General features: G+C 42.7%; 1 protein-coding gene across 1 annotated transcript; it reads left to right on the top strand.

Annotated features, from left to right (window-relative positions):
• Positions 1-17,142: 17,142 nt before the first annotated feature.
• htatip2 (HIV-1 Tat interactive protein 2) lies at positions 17,143-21,589 on the top strand. Its single transcript, XM_071915393.2, has 7 exons — positions 17,143-17,283; positions 18,234-18,423; positions 18,507-18,614; positions 19,189-19,326; positions 19,478-19,539; positions 19,914-20,146; positions 20,670-21,589. Exons 1-6 carry the CDS (start codon positions 17,165-17,167, stop codon positions 20,128-20,130), a joined length of 834 nt encoding a protein of 277 aa, XP_071771494.1. The 5' UTR covers positions 17,143-17,164; the 3' UTR covers positions 20,131-20,146; positions 20,670-21,589.
• Positions 21,590-22,034: the final 445 nt, after the last annotated feature.

Here is a 22,034-nt window from a genome sequence, read left to right as displayed (position 1 = left end):
CGAGCACACCATGACTCATCCAGACATATGGTCCTCTGATTCCCCTCGCCATGCCTGATCTGTCTGCAGCATCTGTTGCCATGTCCGCCACACAGACACTGTGACCAACAGCCGTGCGTGTGTGTGTGTGTGTGTGTGTGTGCGTGTGTGTTAGTGTAAATGACAGAGGGCCAGGGGGGCACGCAGGCTGGGTGCTGGGGGTACGGGGAGGGCACGGGGCTGGTGGTCGATGGGGTGTGGGGGAAGGTGGGGGGGGGGGGTACGAGGGCACCAGAAGGGCGGAAAGAGAAAGGCAGAGAATACAGTCATTACCCACCCAGGGCTATTCCTCTCTGGCCCATTAGCTGCTGGCGGCCGTGACCAATTGGGTTTTGTCGCTCCTAGCAGGGTCATCCAGTGGTGGTCTGGGCCTTTTCTATAATGGACGCTCACTCAGCCGTCTTCACACAAAACCTTTAAGAGGGAAAGAAATTCTCTCCCTTACTCTCTCCTCTCTCTCTCTCTCTCTCTCTCTCTCTCTCTCTCTCGGTATAAAAAGACCCAGTCAGGCAAGAGAGAGAAAGAGTGAAAAGTGATCATGAAAAGAGATTTGTTGCGATGTGAGGCGCGTAGGGAAGTGATCGTTTAGCCACACGTGGGGTGAAGGGACTCCATGGTGGTGGGTCTTGTTAACCCTCTTGACTCTTATGCCAGAAAACCAAATCAAATTGTTCCATGCCTCAAAGTCCGAGGATGTGGGTCCTTGTGGGAAAAGCTCACCGCTTCGCAACTGGCTGTGTGTGTAATTTCAAAGTGGAAAGGAGGAATTTGAATGGGCCATAGCAGATTATCCAATGTGTATGAACACTGATCCTTGAACTCAGACGGTTAAAACGGTGCCATTGAAACAGGGAGGATGTTTCTGTTTCTATTTTGAATCCAGAAACAGGTGAGAGAGAGGCAACAAAGCACAGAAGTTCATCTTTAATCGAAGTGATTGAGACGAATGAATTTCATTTGTGTTACATCAGATTCCCGTACTGAAATCAAGCTCTCCGTTCTAAGTGAACTTTCAGATTTCTAATTGGAGGAATATTAGCATCGGATCGCTGTTGTCGCGTGAAAACCTCGTAACTCCCAATTTTGGTGATTTTCATGTTTTCACTTCAATTAAAAGATCTTTCCTCCGGGTTGAGAAAATTCTCTGACCTCTTCGGCTGATGAAACCTTTTCAAAACCCATTGTTTCAACTCAAAAATTCATGGTGGTCAAGCTGAAAACAAGGCTGTTTTTCTTAGGTCCTGAAAATTTGAAATTGTGGACATACAAGGTTTTCACCCGAATGCGGTACAACTTAGATTTAAATAAGTGTGCGCATCTAAATACATATACTATCCAATATGGGTTGTGTATCCCTGTATGTGTGTCTGTGTGTGGGTGTGTTTTTTTGTCCAGTCCAAAGCATAATAAAAGGCCAGTTAGCCACCTAGCGGGCTACTAATTCTCCATGTCAAATACAATGGCTGCAATTATATGGTAATCAGTGTTGGTGGCTCATACCTTTCTGCTGCTTTCTGTGAGTGTGTGTCTGGCCAAGCTGCTCCTCAGGGAGACGGTTAGTCACGGCTTATTATTGACCCATTAGACACCCGTCACACTGCCAGAAAGAAACCAGTCAGCTCACAGACTGCGCTGCATTCACTTAACAACAATAACCAGCGATACTGAAAATGAAGTTAATCATTTTTGTATCTACGGACACAGTGAGCGAACTGTCCCGCTGCCAGACAGTCATTCAGATTGTTTTCTGTGCATCATGTTGCTGTAAATATGAAATTATATTTGTCAGATTTCCTTCTGCCGCTCGGGAAAAAGTTCTCGATTGTTGACAGTTTGCTCCTGAAGCTTTATTACAATCTAAAAGCACAAAAGGGGAATAGATTTTGTCACTCAAAGCACATGAACTGAGCCTGTGGAGATATTAGCTCATTCAAAATGCGTTCAGATTGTTGACGGTTTGCTCCTGAGGCTCTATTATAATCTAAAAAGTACAAAAAGATAGATTTTGTCACTCAAAACACTTAATAAGTCATAATATGAAGTGAGCCTGTGCAGATATTATTTCTTCCAAGTTCATTCGAAATGCGTTCAGAAGCAAGTTCTCTCCCGTCGCTTCTTCTCTGCGTTGTATAATCGACAAATGTGTTGTTTTGATATAATCCCCCAGATCTGTCAACTCTAAAGCTTGCCCTCTGGCCCCCCAACACCCCCCCGCCCCCACCCCCACCCCCCCCAACAACACACCCACACAGACCCCTCTGCCACCTCCTCTCCCCTCCCCTGCAAAGCAAAGCTCTCTTTGTTAACCTAATGTGCTTTTACCAGTTGCTTTCTGCCAGGGAGACATCTGCTGTGTGCAACCAGTCAATATTGTGAGGACAGTTCAAAGCGGCCAGTTCATTATCTGTGTCAGCTTAACAACCCGAAGGTAGCGGTCTGAGGGACACAGGGGGGACAATGTGTGGGGACACAATGGACTCCTCATTAACCAGTGATTTATCATGATGGGATGCCCAGTTCAACCTTTGCCCCCCCACCCCCCCATACCTCTAGAAAGGGATCTTATTGTTTGGCAAAGAAGAGAGAACTGTGAAAGTGGGGTTGAAAGCGAAATGATATAGTTAAAAAGTCAAATGAAAAGTAAAAGTGAAAGAAAATCCATCCATAACTGAAGTGTGTCCCTCGCGAAAGTGTGTGTGAGATGGAGGTTAGCGAGGATCAACACGCACAAACTTTTGAGCATTTTTTTTAATAGTGAAACTAATAAAGCAGGAGCTGATAGCCAAACAGGAGCTGACGGTCAAAATGTGGCTCTTTCACTTATTGTCACTTTTACCACATTTGATTTCATTGCGATTCCCTCCTCAAGGTTTTAAGAGTTTTACTATTAAACGGCTGAATGTGGCGACGTTTTGGCTTGTTCAAAACCCCCAAACTCTTCCTCTTGTCCTGATTTGTGAGAAAACCAGCGGCCCCAAATTGTCGTCTTCACACATTAACACACAATCTGATTCACACATTGACTCCGACCGTAAAAATTAGCCTTGCAACAGACACACCCTCCCTTTCCCCGAGTCAGGCTTTATGAAAGTCAAATATCTCGGTCATGATGATATCATACATGTCAGAGAGCCGCTAAAGATGCGCCATGCATGCATATGCAGGGAGATCATAGTCCAGCTTCACCCATTCTGCCCTCGGAGCGGCGGAGGCTCCTCTCGCACATAAAGGCTGTATAATGAGCGTTTAATGTATGGCTTCTCAAAATGCAAGAGAAAGGGGAATATTCAACGTGGCCCATGTGGTGGTTTTGTAAAGCTGCTGCACTAAGGAACACACCCCCTTTTCGCTTTCTCCTTTTCCATCCTTTCCATGCCCCCCCCCCTCCCCTCCTCCATCCCTCCTCCTCCCCCCCTTTCTGAATCCATTTGCTTAAATCAATCTCACAGGAGGCGGTCGTGGATAATGTACCAGCCAGGGTTTGTAAACCGTTTTGTTAACAATGCATTTTTGAAAAGAAAAGAAAAGAGGAGGAGAGAGGAGAGAGATAAAGCGAGACAGAGAGAGAGTGAGAGAAGGAAAGAGAGAGAGAGAGAGGGAGAGGAATGGGCAGAAGGGCAGTGAAAGAAGAACAGTTGGGTGGGTGTGGTGTGCGGAGCTGTTTAGGACGGGGCCTGCCGATGGGTGACACCCCTGTCCCATCTCCTCCTCCGCCCCTCCGCCCCCCCTCCAACAGCCAAAGCCTGCATCCGCCCAATTCGGTCCAGTCCTCGCTTTAGTCACACCACCTGCCTTCACCATTCTTCACCATACACCCACCCGTCCTGTGACAGGGGCAACAGACGGAATAAACCCCCTAACTTACCCTCAACACCCCCACAAACACACACACACACACACACACATACACACACACACTGACAGAGCTAGTGTTCCTTTTAAGGGATTATAGTGATCAATAATAACCAATCAGAGGTGCTCATGTTCAATTTCTCAATCACATGTCATTATTCTGCTCAGTGGTGACAGGAGAAAGGAACACAGTATGACTAATCAGTTCTTCAATAAATAAGACGAAGAAGAAACCATATTTTCGATAAAGTCACAGCTCAGTTTTACTTATTTTGTTTTTATCAAACCTTATTAACTAGAAGACACTTGGTAGAGCTCAAACCTGTGCCAACGCTGAACAATTGTCCAACTCACAAAGCTGCAGCCTCCGTAACGGTTTCTGTTCGTTTATCGTTTGTCTTCTAGGTTTGATTTTCGGACAAAAATAGCACGTGAACACAACGCTGTTTAGCAGCCGACTTGGAAGTCCTTGGATGTCGGACTTTTCCCACCAGCACATGAACGCAGCATAATAGTTATGACCAGGAAACGATGATCGTCTAATGGCAGAAATCCCAGATCCAGATCACCACCAAAATCCAATCAACTGATTCTTGGACCAAGAGCGATCTGTTCATCAAACTTCAGCCAAATCTGTTTGGAACTTTTTTAGATATTTTGCTAATAAACAGACAAACAGACAGGTGAAAACATAACTTCCTTGCAAGAGTGTTTCACATACACACACACACACACACACACACAAGGTGGGAGCTGCCCAGTACAACCACAGTCACGTACTAAGGGCTACTGAGCAGCTTCACTGCAGTTGTAAGGAGTTCGGTGCCTTGCTCATGGGAACCTGGATGGTAGTTACTGAGGAAGGGGGGGAACACTTGTTTCCCAGCCAGTTTGAGGAAACAAACCAGCAACCTTCTGGTCACAAGTCTGTTTAATACTTTAAACATGTTATCTAAATATACACAGCAAAATTGTGTAAAATTCAACACCATTCCAGTGTCTCTATGAGTCCACATCCATCAGTTAATTTAACACTAGAAATAGTTTTGACCAGCCAGCCCAGAGACACATCAGATCTATGATTGGACAAACAACTCTCAATCAACACCAGTCAACTCAAAATAATTCTCACTGAAAATTCAACATTTATGATCACCGGAAAATTTGCTGTGTACTTCACACAATAATCATCTACTTCTGCTTCCTAACAGCTGGTTTAAGGGTTAGTTAAAATTATTCCCGTGCCTTGATTTTTCCGTTTGTCTGCTCAGGCTGTAAGCAACGGGGTCAACTGCTATTGTACAAGTTAGTTGTGACACATCCTATCTGCGGGGACCTGTTCATCGTGCCCCACTACTTTGCCTATCAAAGCCTCTTTTAGCCTGAGGAAGCCTGGGTTAGTTTGACACCATATTCCCTGAGGTCCTTCTCAGATCTCCACCAAAGCACCCATTACTGGATCATAAGCTGCACATCCAGGCTCTGCTGGACAGGAATCCCCAGTAGAGTCCCGCGGTTCGGGGCTGATTTGCAACATAAGCCCCCCTGTGATTGCCCATTAGCCCCAGTCCCCACTGACTGGAGCTAGCAGGGTAGCATGTGTAGCTCCCACTCGCCTCTCTGCACTGCCATTGAAGGTTTGCAACCATTACTTTCCTTAATTGGCAGTGAGGGGTATTAGGCAAGGTCGTGGCTACAGGGAATTGATGGTGACATCTGATCTGATGTCCACTTAAAATGAAGACAATGTTGAGTCCTCCTGCGCTGACAGAGGAGTATTCCACAGGGAAGAAGATCAGGATCTGCTGATCAGATGATTGATGGGTTTTTACACTAACAGCCTCCTGCATCGAGCCGGACACGAGGTGAGATCACCAGAGGTGGGGACTCGAGTCACATGACTTGGACTCGAGTCAGACTCAAGTCACAGTTTTAATTGCTTGAGACTTGACTTGATGCATGAAGAGAAGACTTGAGACTTGACTTGACTTGGGTTCTGGTGACTTGGGACTTGACTCTGACTTGTACTCTGATGACTTGAAAAGGTTTCTAAAGTCTTGACTTGAGATCTTGTGTTTGTGTAAACGACTTAGATTGAAAGTGATGAGATTTGTTCCAGCAGACGACTGAATTTAAATTCTGTTTTCTGAATTTGTATGGAATGATTGAATTTATTGAAGTTGAAACTGATTATAGAAATCAAACTCATGATGCTCTGACCAAGTTTTTATCCTATTAAAACCATATTGCATTGAAAAGTTGACTTTTATTAAATTGATACTGGACTCTTGATTTGTTCTGACTTGACTTGCTGTTCTACATTTAGACTTGAGACTTGACAATAATGACATGGACTTGACTTGATAATCTACATTTAGACTTGGGACTTGATTTGAGACTTGTGCCTCAAGACTTGAGACTGACTTGGGACTCGAGCGAAGTTGACTTGGTCACACCTTTGGAGATGAACCACAGTAGAAAAGTTCACATTGTTGCATTTTTGTATTTTGTTCATTTAGGTTCCCACTGACCAATTACAAGTGAACCAGAGCTTGTAGACAAAAGTCACATGGACTCACAAGTAGCTTGTTTATTGGACAGTTTTGGTGACCTGTCATCCCATCAGGTTAGAGATTTTGGCGGCGAGGGGGATTGAAAATAAATCTGATTCCAGTCCCAGTAACTTTAGCTATAAGCATGATGGACTTGTCTGTGTTTTTTTCTGTATTTGACTTTCTCCAGCTGTCATCAGTAGCCAGATTACTGTGCTTGTTTCCCAACTGATGTGATTTTGTTTCATGAACAGTTCCAGCTGGCAAGTGCAAAATAGATGAGAAGTTGATTCCAGCCATTCAAAGCTTCAAAGTTCTCTACAACTTTTATTTGAAAGATGACATGAATAAACATCTCAAAAACGATGCTTGGAGAACGGTTGCATCCATCATTGGGGTCAATGGAAAAATATGAATTCATTTTATTGTGTTTCTGTTTATTTTCAATTAATGCTGCCAAATTAGCGTTTGCTGGCTTTGTTAACTCATCAAAACGATGTAACATTATATACCAAAGCAGCGAAAAATCCATGATTTGCCTGTTCAAAACTTCACAAGATCACTACACAGATGCAGTCAGAGCCTCTCGCCTGGCCACCATCAGTCGGGGGACTATCACACTGTCACACGGGGGATGAGCGTGTCTGCCTGTGGTCTGCAGATGAGAGGGAACAGGCACTGAGTGTGGTCCGACAACAGCTCTTCTCAATCAACCCTGGAGACCCCGGCCAGCTCTCTCCCTTTTACCAGCGAACCCTCAACACGGCTCGCTGTGTTTACACACGCTGATTAGTTTGGTAAGTGTACAGAATGTCCCGAGCGCGGTGATCTCTGAATCAATGTGCCCCTCTGTCCCATCCTTTATCTCTCCATGCCTCTGTCCCTTCTTTCACAAAAGCCAGAGATCCTCTTGGAATCGGAGAGAGAAATTAGGGGATCAGAGTCGGCCGAGTCCTGAGCAAACAGACAGAGCTAATGGACCGGCCGCCTTCTCCTCCCCTCAAATTATTAGCGGGGCGAGGGAATGTAGCCAGTCCAGTCATGATGTTAATGCTGAAGCTCGCTAATCCCTTACACACACACAGGCCTTGCACTCGCTGATACACACACGGCTGCCGGCTAATCACTCCACCACCCAGGCAGTGGGAGAGACTGCGAGAGCAAAGGAATGAGACTGAGAGTACACACACACACACACACACACAAACACACACTCATAAAAAGACACACTCATACATGTGCACACAGACGAACACACATAAACGGACACATGAACACAGTCACAGAGTCGAACACATACACACGCAAGAGTTCTCGAAGAAGAAAAATAATAAGGCCTTAAAAGTTTTTGAAAATGGATGGATGGCCTTGAAAGTACTTGATTTTTTATGAAAAATGCATCAATAGCGCTCTCATTCTAGGATCAAGACTTCACATTCTGAGGAAAACCCTGTGATGGTGGCTTAGTGGTCTAAGGCAGTGGTTCTTTACTTTTTTGGCTTGTGAAACTCCTTAAAACAAAACGATGTCTACTCGCGACCCCCGTCACAAGCGTTCAGAGTTCAACCAAAGAATGATTTTCCCTTTTCAGGTTGTTTCATTTATTTCATTATCAGAGGAGGCAGAGAGGCTGAAAACTATTCAGTATTTCACAAGAAACAAAAGCAAAATTTAGAGAAAAATCAGAAAAAATAGACATGATAATGACTGTATGGTAGAAATATGCCTTTTTCCTTTCCCATAAATCATCTTACGACCCCCCAAAATTATTTCCCGACCCCCAGGTTGAGAACCACTGATCTAAGGCACATAGAATAATCTTTCCTGTCTATCTCTACTCTACAACTACCATAATAAAAGGTGAAAAGTGAGGTAAAAAACAGTAAAATGAGTAAAAACTGAGGCCTCCATGATGTCTAATTATGACCTCTGACATGCCAATTTTGAGTCTTTGAATTTCACCAAACAAGACCATTAAAATCATTGAAAAGTCATGGAATCAGATGTCCAAGTGAGTGTGGGAACCCCGACACACAGTCGAACACACAGTCACACAGGTAACCCAGTCCACTGAATACAACTCATACAAATCTTCCTCCTCCTCCTCTGCATCACCCTGCTGCTGTGGAAGCCTGTCTCCTCCAGGTTTAGGTTAGCTACAGCTGGCTAAAGCAGAATATGCTAATGCCGGTTCTGGGGAGGAGTACTTTGGGCTTATGAGGGATTAGCGCTTGTTGGCCAGCCCCGGCTCCCTGCCGGGCGAGCACGCTAATACAGGTGTTAGTAAACTGGCATTAGACTCCAGCTAATTAGCTTCCATTCATTCAGTGATTGTCCAGCCGGCTCTGCCATTTGTAGCGGTGTTTGCTCATCGGCAGGGAGGTCTCTGTGCTGTGGTGGGTCCGGCATGATCCGACATGATCTCCCCTCTCCCTCCTTTCACTCTCCCTGTAGGCCGCTGGACAGCAGAGCTCGGCTGGTCTTATGAGAGCCAGAAGCCGAGACAGAGAGAGGCAGCAGCATCACACTGAGAGGAAAGGGCTGCTGCAGTCTACATCTGGCCTCAGACGTCTCTTTCCATATTTTAGAAGTTCATACATATGCCACTTTCACACATAAAAGCCGTAAAATTGCTATTTTAGTTTTTCTGGTGAAGGTAGAAGTTCACACAAGACATGCCTTTCTGCTTTTTTATTGTAATGCTACCACTCACACAATACTGGCAATACGGTTAAATTCCATTGTTGTCATTTCCCGGAAATTAGGTTTAACCTCCAGAGTCGCTGCAGTTTGAAAAAATGACAGGCTAATCTCTCCGTCCGCCCGAACTCTGAGGATCTCTCTTATTTCCACGTCTGTCCAATTCTACATTTTCATCAAAAAAGTAAAGCTACATCCTGTTAGTGTAGTTTGTATTTCCCTCAGTTCGACAAGAGAGTGTCCAAACATGCTGCTCTGCCGTTAATGTTACGGCATCGTTCACACATGCGGTCGATACGGAGCTTTACCAGTAATGTTTCAACGTCTTGAGGAGTGAAATTGTGGAACTTACCTGCATTTCGACACCGGCTTCCTTTCACACAGGAGCCCTGTACCAGTAAATTTACAGAACAGGCTGCATGTGTGAAAGGGGCTCTATATTGTCGTATCTCCAAACTTTGTACCTCCAACATGTCACCTTTTCAGGAACCAAGAGAAACAGCCTTGTTTTGAGCTTGACCACCATGCTTTTTTTCAGTTTATTGAACGGCGTCTGAACTGGTGTCATCAGCTCAAGAGGTCGGAGAATTTTCCTAAACCATAGAGGAACCATTCACCAAAATTACATGTTACAAGGTTTTCACACGACAACAGCGTTACGCACCAGTAAGAGTCAGGCTGACCAGGCTGGTGAAAATACTGCGGTAGCTTTGATTCGCATCTACCTTATCACAATCAAAAATGTCAAATAATTTTCTTTTTTCCAGGAGCATTATGCTGTTTTCTGTTTATCACGGTAATTGCTCCATGTTTGCTTGCGAGACGGAGAAAGCGATTAACTGAGAAACTGTGGAATATGGGAGGTGGACATCAATGGAAAGACTGGTGTTATGTGCCCTTCACTGTTGCTGGATGTGGGAAAGAGACTAAAGGTTAGTTGGTTGACATTCCCGAAGCCATTCTGCTTGGGATGTCGGCGGTTCAAAGGAGTCATTAAGCCTCACCCGTCCCACTACAAAGGAGAGATTTAAAACAGCAAATAGATCTGATAGTGAAAACTCAAAGCCAAACACAAATATCCACTAAGAGGCTTTGGTGTATTATGCCGTTACCCCATACAAGACCATATAGATTCAACTGTTTCCCCTCTCATTTTCTCCTGGGAAAGTCTCATCATAACTAGTCATCTGTCCTTTTCTATGTTCACCGCTGAGAAAAATGGTGAGTGAATGGTCACGTATGTTGGCAAAATCTGAAATATTAGCATTAACCCGAGCCCAGTAGCTCTTAAACACTAGCCAAAACCAAGAAATGTGTAACTGATTACAAAATATGTGGCATGTTTACCACATGGCAGCTAATTAAGCAATATCACAGAAGAGGAAGTGCTGTTGTACTACATGCTGATGTGATTCGGACGAAGATAATCACAGCCGTGCTGATATATCAAGTACAACAGCACGACCTCGAGTGTGATATCGCTTTTATACAACAGTTGTATAAACAAAGCTATGTATCAAGTAATGGTAATTTGAGACAACAGATGATTTTTGTCTGTTATTTGTCTCCAACTAAAACAGTTCCCTCAGGATTCCACTACTAAGTGTTGCCAAGCAACAGGTAAACTGTTTCCTGACTGCAGGCTAGCTGCTACTCAGCACAGACGAATTCAGCTTACTTTCTTCCCAGTCGTCCTCCTCTGACAACCGTTCATAATTAAGGTCAAATGCATCCATATCGCTGTTGCTACTAGGTGCGAATATAGTTAGAGTTTTGTTTAGCCGTGTATTGGGAATATCTGGTAAGCATTTGTTTGTTTTACAACACTGTATTGTCTGCTAGAAGTGCTAACCATCTGGTTAGCTAGTCAGCTAACATCAGATGACGTTGTCGTGATCCGCTTTTTATTTCTCCTCGCAAGAAGCGCTCCAGGCAGAGCTTTCGCCACACAAAAAAACGCTATGTGTGAATGCAGCCTAATCAAGGTTATATTAGAACACCTGTGAAGCGGAGTGATACGTATAGTAAAAAGTCCCAGTGCTCCGCAGTTGCCTCTTGTCCAATTAAATTACTCGACCGGAACTAACTGTTGTATAAATGCAAGTAAACACTGACTAATATTAACATGATCTACCACTGAATTGCCAATCACTGACAAATAGTCTCAGGTCAATTAGGTAATTGACTAAAAAAAAGCTGCTTTATCAAGAACAATGCTGATGAAAAGGACTCATACTAGGTAGGCATACATCAAGGATGACATTATGCATTTAAGTGGGCCAATATGCATCCATTTGGGCTGCAGGACTTACAGGCTTTTAGGTTGACATTAGTAGGATAAAGTATAATTGTTGTGGAAATACATCTTGGCAGGGTCGTACGAGCAAAAGAACATGTTTGTGGAAAAGACAGACGTGGAAAGTGTGCACAGGCTTGCTGGTCGAAGGAAGTGACTGTCTGCAATTGGTCTAAAATATAAATATTATAAGTTTGAACCAATGATCTCTCTGTTTCTGCACACAGTCAGCGCAGTTGGATATATCAGCGCTCGTTTTCCTCCTTCAGAAGAAGCAGTTTGCTGCCATTCTCATTCAGTAAGAAACACTTTACTGTCACATCCATGGCTTTTTATTTGGGGCGTAGCCGGGACAGCAGTTCCTTTCAAGCTAGCTTTGACTCTGTAAAGTTTGTATTTTAACCACAAGTAAATGTTAGAAAATCTAATTATATACAGCATGCACTGCAAAATGATTGTGGGAAATGTAAACTAGATGTAGACAGAAGTAAACTGGCTGACACTGGTATTCTCCTTTAACAGTAACAGGTAGATAGATAGATAGATAGATAGATAGATAGATAGATAGATAGATAGATAGATAGATAGATAGATAGATGGATAGAGAGCAGTGGGCCGGCCAGATGTGCCGGTGTAGTCTTATCTCTACCTGCTGAGAGCTGCTAGGAAGCCCAGACTCTCTCCTGGATCCTCTATTGAAAAGCTGCAATAATCTGTTTGCTCCTTTAATGACCTCATTGTTCCTCAGAGCAGGAAAGCAGGTCTCATTGCTGCTTAGCTCCGGGTCTTTGAGCAGGAAAGCTCCTCTGAGCAGCATTGATACTCTGCTTTGCCTGGACCATATTGTGAATGTCTGAGCCTGAAGTCTGAGCCTGTTGGAAAGCTGAAGGAAGGCTGTGAGCCTCTGTCCCACTGTCGGTTTCTTCATTGTGCCCTTCTTTCATGGCTGATCAGAGGGTCTGGCAGCTGGTATGGCCTTTTTAAGGTCTGCCTAGACATATGATCATTAATTAACGTCACAATGAAATGAAAAATGTCTTTTTCATCTTGTTAGCACATTTTCCATGTCATAATATACATCTATTTAACAATAAAGACCCCGAAAATATGTACTGTATATATTTTTTGTATTATTATATCAAATCCCATTACTTTTACTTCCTGGAAAACAACATATTTTTTGTGGTTACTTCTTGGTGTGCCAATAAAACTGCCTTTCTCTCCCTGATATGCCATCAGTTTACACTGTTGGACACCTTTGGATAATCCATCCCCACGTTCTCTCCCGCCCCAACATCCTGTTTCAAAGAGAAATACGTCAAATTATGGAAGCAAGATGCTCTCAAAATGCTGTTTAATTGTGACGTTAAATTATTGACAGTTCAAACAAATCAAATGCTATGGTGATACATTTTTACAACAGACAGGTGGAAAAACTTTGCAACTGTTTATGTTGTGCTTCGCAAATTAAGTTACAAGTAGCAAAGTAAGTTAGCAAGGTATGTCCTTAGCAAAGTAGGTCAAGTGATAAAACAATAAAGAAAGTGTTATGTTGCTTTTGACCAGGAACAAGTTTACTTTACGCACACTGAAATATTCATAGAGCTGTTATGGCCTCCTCTCCAGGATAAACCGGTGGATGATGAAAATACAGAGATTAATTAGTATTGAAATGTATGACAATAAATGGATATCCGAGCAGGAGGTCACAGAGAGGCAAAAGGCATCATCTTGACTATTGTTCACACCAGCTGCATCAGTAGGCACAGCAACAAATAATGGCAACAGTCAAGTCTAATGATGTAGGCCTCTCTCATAACACACACACACACACACACACACACACACACACACACACAGTAAATCATAGGCACCGATGGACCATCAAACCCTGCATCTTGATAGACAGTGCCTCTCTAATTGAGCTAATCCCCACTTCAAGATCAGGCGCGTCCCCTGAGGTTTGACCCTCCACCCTGCCTCTCTCTCTCCCTCGCTGTCTCTCTCTTTCTCTCTCTCTCTCCCTCCGCTCTCAGATTAAACCTGCAGTCCCCTCTGTGGCCCATGTGGACTGTAAAGCTGTTGATTGGGAGACAATGGGCAGCAGATTGTGCTGTCAGGCTCCATTAATTACCATCATTAGCATCACACTCAAGAGTCTGTGGAACCGCGGTCCTAAGCCTTAAGCTGCGTTTGTGTGTGTGTGTGTGTGTGTGTGTGTGTGTGTGTGTGTGTGTGCGCGCGTGTGTGACAAATGTGTACACGCAGGTATGCATCCATGTATGTATGTGTCATTTGGAAATATGCCTTAAGCCCTGATCCAGACGGGAGTTTTACAGGAGGAGGTGGAGTAATTTAATCATTATACAGGAGCATGTCTGTGATTTTAGTTCCGTCTGAATCTGCCATGACAGCCATGTTTTATGTTGTTTTAATGTTTGGACTGCACATGCCTGTGTCAGTGCAAATCCCAGCCTCTTTCACTTCCTGTAAAATTCCCAGTAAACATAACCTCAGGTAAAACTAGTCCCGTCCGAACTGACAGCCCTGAAATTGTTGTCGGCTCTACTCCCACCATAGCCAACATTTGTTTTCGTCTTGTCACTTTTCTATGACTAATTGAGACATTGAGATCAGACCAAAAGCCTCAACTCTGGTCTGGTTGTGACTTTTCTTCGCTCCGGCAGCCATGTTGTATTGTTCTTGTATGAACACGTCAACGTCAATGGTGGAAGTTACATATAACGCTTGGTACATTTTTGGTGTGATGACGACGCGTAAATAGAGTAGACAGTCGCATCTCTGTAATTTGAGACTGGGTACAGAGACATTTAATCTCATGCAAATTGTCCATTAACTTTACAGATGTCCTATCTTCACAGTTACTTTCCGCACATTGTCCTGAAAACTTAATGCCATCCGAACAGAGCTTTAGATGAAGTAGGGCAATACTGCAGCTACAACCCATCACTCTTCCGAGGCATCACACATACGTAATGCTGACAAAATGCCAGAGGGACTTTGATCGAAGATGTACAGAATCTGAGCGAGCCGGTGAAAACCATCTCTTTATGATCCATATGTCCTTTAGAACAAGCTAATCAATGGTCAAAAGCAATTGACCACTGACCACCATTGGTATTTCCACCTCCAGCAGCGGAGCTCTGAAAGGAAATTGAACCACGTTTCTGCCACGCACCCACTGAGGCATAAGCCTTTGCCTTCTTACTTCAACTTCCTGTCTGATCAATGTGTGAGACAATGACTCAACAGGTGCGACAGACAGGAGCCCAGCGGCAGCCTTCCTCCCCGCCGCTAGGCCCAATTAGCACCCGCGGCTCAGGAACAAAGAGGCGACATTTCATTTCAGCAGAGTGCCAGTTTAAGGCCTCTTCTCTCAACCTCGGCCTCTTTTCTTTCTGTCTCTTACTGCTGACATCTTTGAAGGATCATCCCTGGCTCCATCATATTCTATAAGATTGGGTCGATGCCTTGTGTTCGCAGTGGCGGGGGTGTTAAAAACATGGGGCGTTGATGAATTCATTGCATGTGACTGGACTTGCTTTCTTTGTGAGAAGGTTTTGGCTAATGAAACCCCCTGAAGCTCTGACAAAAGGAACAGACATTTTTCAGGTTTTGGCTCACACTCCGAGTCCAGGCTGGATTTCTTGACCCAATTACACACCGTTAGTTCCATCCCAACCAACTTTTCAACTTGTGAGGAAAAATAGATCCAAGGTTAAAGAGCCTTTATTCTTTTTGGCTGTTCATTATGAAAAGTTTAAAAACTGTAGCCGATGTGTTCGTCAGAATAAGGAAGCACAGAGAAATGATCTGGAGTGCCTTAATTGGATCTATTTTTTCTCATGACTAGAGACCTTTTTCTCCAAAAACCCTGCTGTCTTTAAGGTGATGCTGAACTCTGGTAGTGTCTTGGGTTGTGTATCTTCCTCCATGATAAAACCCCAAAATCAGTGACTCTGTTATCTGTTGCTCCGGTAGAGGAGACTGGAGAATTGTGTTTTTTTCTCTCTCCATTCACTGCCATTGTATGGAGAAACAGTCTGAAAATCACATTTCTAGCACATAAACGAACGCCAACAAAGCAGATTCTGACAATATATAAAAAAAACTAGTCATGTTGCTGAATTGTTTTTAAGTGAATCTCTTTCTTTATGTTTATTAAACGTTTCAGTTTGAACAAGTGTAACACTGAAATCCGGCCGGAGGAAACTTATGCCGATGGAACAAAGAAAATAATATGTTTACTGCTCACTGATCCTGACAGGTTGACTGCCAACTACACTGAACAGCAGCTTCCATACAGCTTTTTCTATTGCATAACTTTACTAGTAAAGTAATACTTTCTGACACTGACTCAAAATATGCTTTTTTCCCTGATGAAACAAGGTTTTATGTCAGCATTGACCACAAAGTCAGTTATGCATTAGTTTTAAATGTGTTTTGAAGCTGATACCTCTTTTGTCCTGGAATTATGAGATAAGAGTAGCTCCTTCAGCTGCTGTAAAAGAAATGCTTGCACCTTTTAAACCCATGTAACCTTATTCTACCTTCTTCTGGGTCTTATATGGTCCGTTAGGGTTGGTTCAGTCTGTCGTTCTATAATTACAAAAAGTACCTGCATGTCTTCAACTAAGGGCAGAAAGGATCTTAACTGCTAATGATGGATAAAAGCATGGATGGATCTGATGTATGAGTGTTAATTGGATTTGTAGATGATGATGGAGGGAGCTGTGATTTAGTGAAGGATAGGGTTCTATTGGGTTCAATACAGTTTTAGAGTAAGAGAGACATGGTATTTAGGGAAAACAAAACACATACCTCTCTCTTTCTCCTCTAATAAAAAAGAACTTAGTAATCCTTTCATGAACTTTAGAAAGGTACTATACAAATTAAAGCAAGCAATTAAAGCAAAACTACAAACTGTTGTTGTTAATTTAGTACTGGGAATGGATAACTGTGTACACTGTGCATGGGGAGATAATATTGGTCATTCTCATACGGTCTCTGGCTGGGATAATTTGCAGTGAATTAATTTATAATGAAATTAAACTGTTCCTCATTTTGCTGGGGACCCCCTGAAGCCCACTTTAAGAACCATTACACTATATGAACATTATAGGATTATTATATCATATGAGATAAAAATACAAAAAAATACTAAGTAGCTACAATGAAGTCACAATAAATTAATTGGGTACCACAGATGCTCCTCTATTGGATTATTATAAAAATAGTCTAGGGACATTATAGTGATACCAGAGGAAACAACAAAATATAGGCTAGTACAATAAAGTCACTATAAACTCACCACTGAGTTCGACAGACACAATATAAGCCCCTATTGGAATATTATAGAAATTATAGGATTCCTTGTTAGTGCCTCTCATATTTGTGGAAGTACGCATGCGCCATCTTTGTCCAAAGGAAAGAACAAGGATGAAACCAGGCTCGGCATCGCACACTTCTCCTGTCCCTCTCTGCGGGGGTTACTACCACATCATGAACAATAAATAACATAGGCCACAATAAAAACAAGACAAAATGCAAAGCATGAATAGTCGTGTAGTGAACCTGTGCCGTCGGTCTCTAGTGAGCGAGATGCGGCACACTGACGTGACGATGTTGTCTCATCCCGTTTTCCTCCTCCTAGCAATGAAGCAGGAAGCAGGAAGTTTCATCGTTACTCGGGGCAATATCGGTTATGAAACTGTTGGGGTGGTCCACCTTGGGGAAAGCAACTGGGTTTTTTACTGTCGTGACTGTTGTCTTTGCAGCGGTTTTACACTATCTGGAAAATTCTGATCCGGTTACATTCATCAGGTAAACAACAGTGAAGGACTTGGCTAGATAATGCCAGCCAAGTAACGATGCATTTCAGTAAATACGTTGGCTTCTGCATATACTAACGCTAAGTCTAGCTATAGACAATGCAAATGCCTCTTGATCTGCGGTAACTGTTACCTTATTATTTATACATAACGTCAGGTATCTGGCCCTATTAGACCTGTGGACCACTGACATAAACGTTAGGGAACAGCAGCGTTTCAGAGAGGGACCTACTAACATCTACAGGTGTAACAGTTAGGTTAGACCCGACTCTCTCGTTCGTTACGCCAAACTCCTTTCTAAAACTTGTCAATTCAACGTCGCCTTTCTTATCGGCAAACTTACTTACCTCGTAAAACACAACTTGAGACCTTTTCTGAATCGTTTGCGTCTTCTGATAATTTCGGCATATATCCTATACACCATGCAGTTCATACTTGTAATACATTTCTGCTTTTAGAATCGCTTTACCCTGCTCGCTGCCACCCGCCACGTTCTACTTTGCTGCAGGCGAACTACTTTCACGGCATGGCGGAATTGTAAAACGTCTTTTGTTATAGTGCCAGGTTGTGTAACTACGTGTGCCGACGAGCAAGGCAACGTGAAATTGGCAGATTTTTAATGGAGTTTTGCTGATGTTCTCTCCAAAGAGAACGGCCCAGACTCGGCATAGACTGAATGACGTCAGACTCATATAAATTGGATTTGGTGTACATGACACGAATCTAGTTTTAATTGTTTTCATGAAGCAAGCCTGTGACAGTCAATATAGATAACTCCTCCACTTGCACAGTGTATTTCCAATGAATTGCTCAACTGAGTATGTGAAAAATATGTCATGATGCTAAATAAAGGCATCACATGTTTGAGCCTTGCACACATTGCCTACACATAGGCCTACACAGTGCTGATGAATGGTCATAGTGTATTGTTTTGCCACACAGCATGGCTGAGGACATGAAAACCCTGGAGGAGAACTTCAGGCAGCAGAATAAAAGCTGTTTCATCCTCGGTGCTTCTGGAGAAACGGGCAAGCTGTTGATTCGGGAGCTGCTGGAGCGCAACATCTTCTCCAAGATCACTCTCATTGGAAGGAGACAGCTCACCTTTGAGGACAAAGCATATGAAAACCTGGTTAGTGGGCACGCGCCCTCTTGTCAGTCGACGGCTTTGATAATCACACTGATCTCAGTTTAACCTGCTCTCTCTGCTTCCAGGTGCAAGAGGTGGTGGACTTCGAGAAGCTCGATGAATCTGCTGCTGCGTTCCAGGGCCACGATGTTGCCTACTGCTGCATGGGAACAACCAAAGCTAAAGCAGGGACTGTAAGTTTAACACTGTAAATCCCCTAAAACCAGGGGGTTGATAGGGTTGTTGATCAAGACTAATGGATCGCAGATTACTTGGCCAGCTGCCGAGATTTCCGGCCTGTACTCTTGTTCTGGAATCAAACCCCCTCGCATTTTCAACTGCTCAGAGAAGGAGGACGGTGCTGTGAGCGACTGATCGGCATCACAATACATTTTGTTTTCAAGCCCAAAAAAGCAAACGACAAAACAGTATTATTGTGCATTGTGACATATTGCTTTTTCCCTAGACATTTATGTTGAATCTCTGCTCTAATTAGCTAGCTTACTCATTCTAATGTGAAAATGTCACTTTGTAATTTTTGTCAATTACAGGCTAAAGCTGTGTCAAAGACCTGTCTATGTTGTTGCAGTTCCTTGGTCACTGATAGGAGTTGATAAAAGTCAGAAATTACTTAATGCCCCTTTTATAAAATGGTGAATATAATCTACAGTGTCCATGCATGCATTTGACTTCTCTCCTTGAGGTAGACAACAAGTTGTGCCATGATTAAAAAGTATTAATTTCTGTTATTTTCCTCTTTCATTTCAGGAAGGATTCATCCGTGTCGATCATGACTATGTGATGAAAGCAGCAGAGCTCACCAAGGCAGGAGGCTGCAGTCAGTTCCACCTGGTCTCCACCAAAGGAGCCGATAAAAACAGCGGCTTCCTCTATCTCAAAGTCAAGGTATTTTATCTGTCTTGTCTGCTGGTGGAGAGCTCTGAATACTGAAACTTGAAGTAATTTATATTTTAGTTTTTGTATAACGAAAGCTTCCCTCAGTCTCTGTCATCAAGTCATGACATTTTGGAATGAATGCAGTTGGATTCTCTTGCAGGGACAAGTGGAGGAAGAAATCGAGGCGCTGGGTTTTGACAGATTTTCCATCTACAGACCTGCGTAAGTGAACTCTTTTGCTTTTGTCAATAATTGCCTGAAACAATTTTCCATATTTGCCATAGCATACAGACTAAAGGCATTATGCTGTCAGTGGTTTGGGCAGAATAAACGCTGTCCAAGCATCAAAATACAATATCCTGGACAGAATGTGATAATAGGACACCATCCTTGAGTTTTAATGAAGTTAATCTAATATTTTCATTCGCACTTAATAGGGATGGGACGATCTATCGAAATTCAATATATTGCAATACAAAAATAAATGAAAAAATAATTTCAAATTCACTGTATGAATTGTGAGTGTCACGGTTGCTTGCTATTCAGAACTTGCCTTAGCGTTTTAAATCATATATATCTTTGTTCTTGTCCCAAAGCGTGCTGCTGGTGGACCGGCAGGAGAGCCGACCCGGCGAGTGGCTCGCCCAGAAGGTGCTGGGAGGCTTCGCTGCTCTGTTTCCTACGGCCATGACCGTCCCCATCCAGGCGGTGGTGAAGTCCATGGTGTCCAACACTCTGCTGCAGCCTGAGCTGAAGAAGGAGATCCTGGAGAACAAAGCCATCTACAATCTGGGCAACGGTGCAGGGAAATAAGAGGAGGAGCAGTGAGGTGAGGAGAACCGGACAGTCTGCAGCTCAGAGTTTGTTGTCCCCCATCCAATGAAATTATGGTCGGGGGGACTATGGATTGGGTTTTGTCCGATTTTGAAACTTGGAAGGATGATGCATGTTCACACTAAAAAATACACTGATTGGCCTGATAGGGGCACTGTAATTAAAAAAACTAAATTTCTAACTGATAGGTTATATAGGTTCCCCCCCTGGTGGGGGGGAACCTATAGCTTTCATGTTCACCTAACAATTCATGACCCATGACCATTAAAAGGATGCATGCATTTTTAATAAATGTTGATTGAGCCTGGGAAATCTGCAAAATCTATTTTTATAATTTTGGCACAGCACTCTGACGTGTTTGTGGCGAGCGATAAACTCCACCGAGAAACTAAAATGCAGATTTCTCTAAAATGTTTCCTTTCTGAATCAGGCGCAGCTCTTTCAGCCTTCACTGAAAACTGACTTTCTCGCTGTGTGACTTGTGGCACCAAACAATTATTTTTATTTTCTCTTTTCAGGTTATTTCACTGCAGCCGTTATTCGAGGAAGACCAGATACCTCAAATACTGATCATTTTACAACAAGAAGCATTTATCACCCAGATATCACTACATGATAGTAGTGACTGAGTCTGAGTCCCGACCTCAATGTTGTGAACCAGTGCTGTTCTGTAAATATGAGGAATGACCAAGATGAATCCAGCACTTGAAAAATTGCATCAGTTATTTGTCAAAGCATTTTCTTTTTGATGTACTACTACATCCTGTACTACATCATATACACATACTACATATCAAACATCATATATATCCTATATATTCTAGGCCTTCTACATACATTGTTTACTACATCATATACATACTATACAATACATCATATACCATACTACACACAAACACACGCGCGCCTATGGGCAAGTCAGAGTCTTTTGGATGCTTCATGGAGAAGACAGTCAATTCATGTTCTCTTCAAAGTGTATTTGAGTTTTATTTCTTGGGTGTGAATTGATATTGTAAAATTGTATCTGGAAACTAATGCCAGGCCTTTAAATGTTCTTATTTTGTTCTGAGACCAAACACTTAACCACTGCCTTAAAGGGAAAGCCAAAAATGTATTTAATGCTACTCTCTAAATAGAGAAAACTATTGAATGTCCTCCAAATGTTTTTTGCTAAGTTATTATAACAATTTAAATTTATGTTTTTATGCCTGACAATTATCAGGGAAATGTTTTCATATCAACTGGTGTATTGTTAGAAAGGGCATCTGGTGTCAGTATCTGTGCCCACAGGTTCTAATATATGAATTTATTTTTTATTTTTGTGTCATACCATCTAAATGTCCCTTCCCACATGGGATTACATGACACACAATTACAGCCACATATTAAACATTAAAACATTTCTAAATTTTACATTAAACATTTTCTGCAAAATGCAGATCCCAATGGTTTTATACGTCTTTTTCCATCACATCATGACGCATTGTGTTCTGGTGTTTAAAAAATACTGATTGGCCTGATGGGGGCGCTATAATAAAAGATCAAAATGTATATCTCAGATGCCGCTGGTAGCCTACGATTTTGACAAAACTCGGATCGATTTCTTCTACACCACCAGTCCAATTTTGATGATTTTGATTTCATATGGATGCGCATGTGGCCACTTAACTCAATCTGTGTATCATGTTGAAAAGGTTAAAACATACTCCTGTAATAAATAAACATCTGAAATCTCTGAAGCTGATGTCATAATATGAACCAGACAGACACTCAGTACAGACAGTTAAACTCAACACTGCTGTTCTTCCTGGAGTTCTTCCTTATTTACACTCCTCTCCCTCTATGATCCTTCTTGTTTTTACCCTGTATGATTCTCATCCATC

The sequence above is a fragment of the Centroberyx gerrardi genome, chromosome 1 (genome assembly GCF_048128805.1).
Source record: "Centroberyx gerrardi isolate f3 chromosome 1, fCenGer3.hap1.cur.20231027, whole genome shotgun sequence".
In the NCBI taxonomy this organism is placed as follows: domain Eukaryota; kingdom Metazoa; phylum Chordata; class Actinopteri; order Beryciformes; family Berycidae; genus Centroberyx; species Centroberyx gerrardi.
Note: the sequence above shows the minus strand (reverse complement) of the source record. Positions and strands in the feature narration are given on the sequence as shown.

What these genes read in the sequence shown, in the direction of transcription:
- htatip2 (XM_071915393.2), top strand. Translation starts at nt 17,165, where the DNA reads ATGAAACTGTTGGGGTGGTCCACCTTGGGGAAAGCAACTGGGTTTTTT. An exon ending in TCCTCTATCTCAAAGTCAAG is followed by an intron (nt 19,327 to 19,477) that starts GTATTTTATCTG and finishes ATTCTCTTGCAG; the next exon opens with GGACAAGTGGAGGAAGAAAT. An exon ending in TTTTCCATCTACAGACCTGC is followed by an intron (nt 19,540 to 19,913) that starts GTAAGTGAACTC and finishes CTTGTCCCAAAG; the next exon opens with CGTGCTGCTGGTGGACCGGC.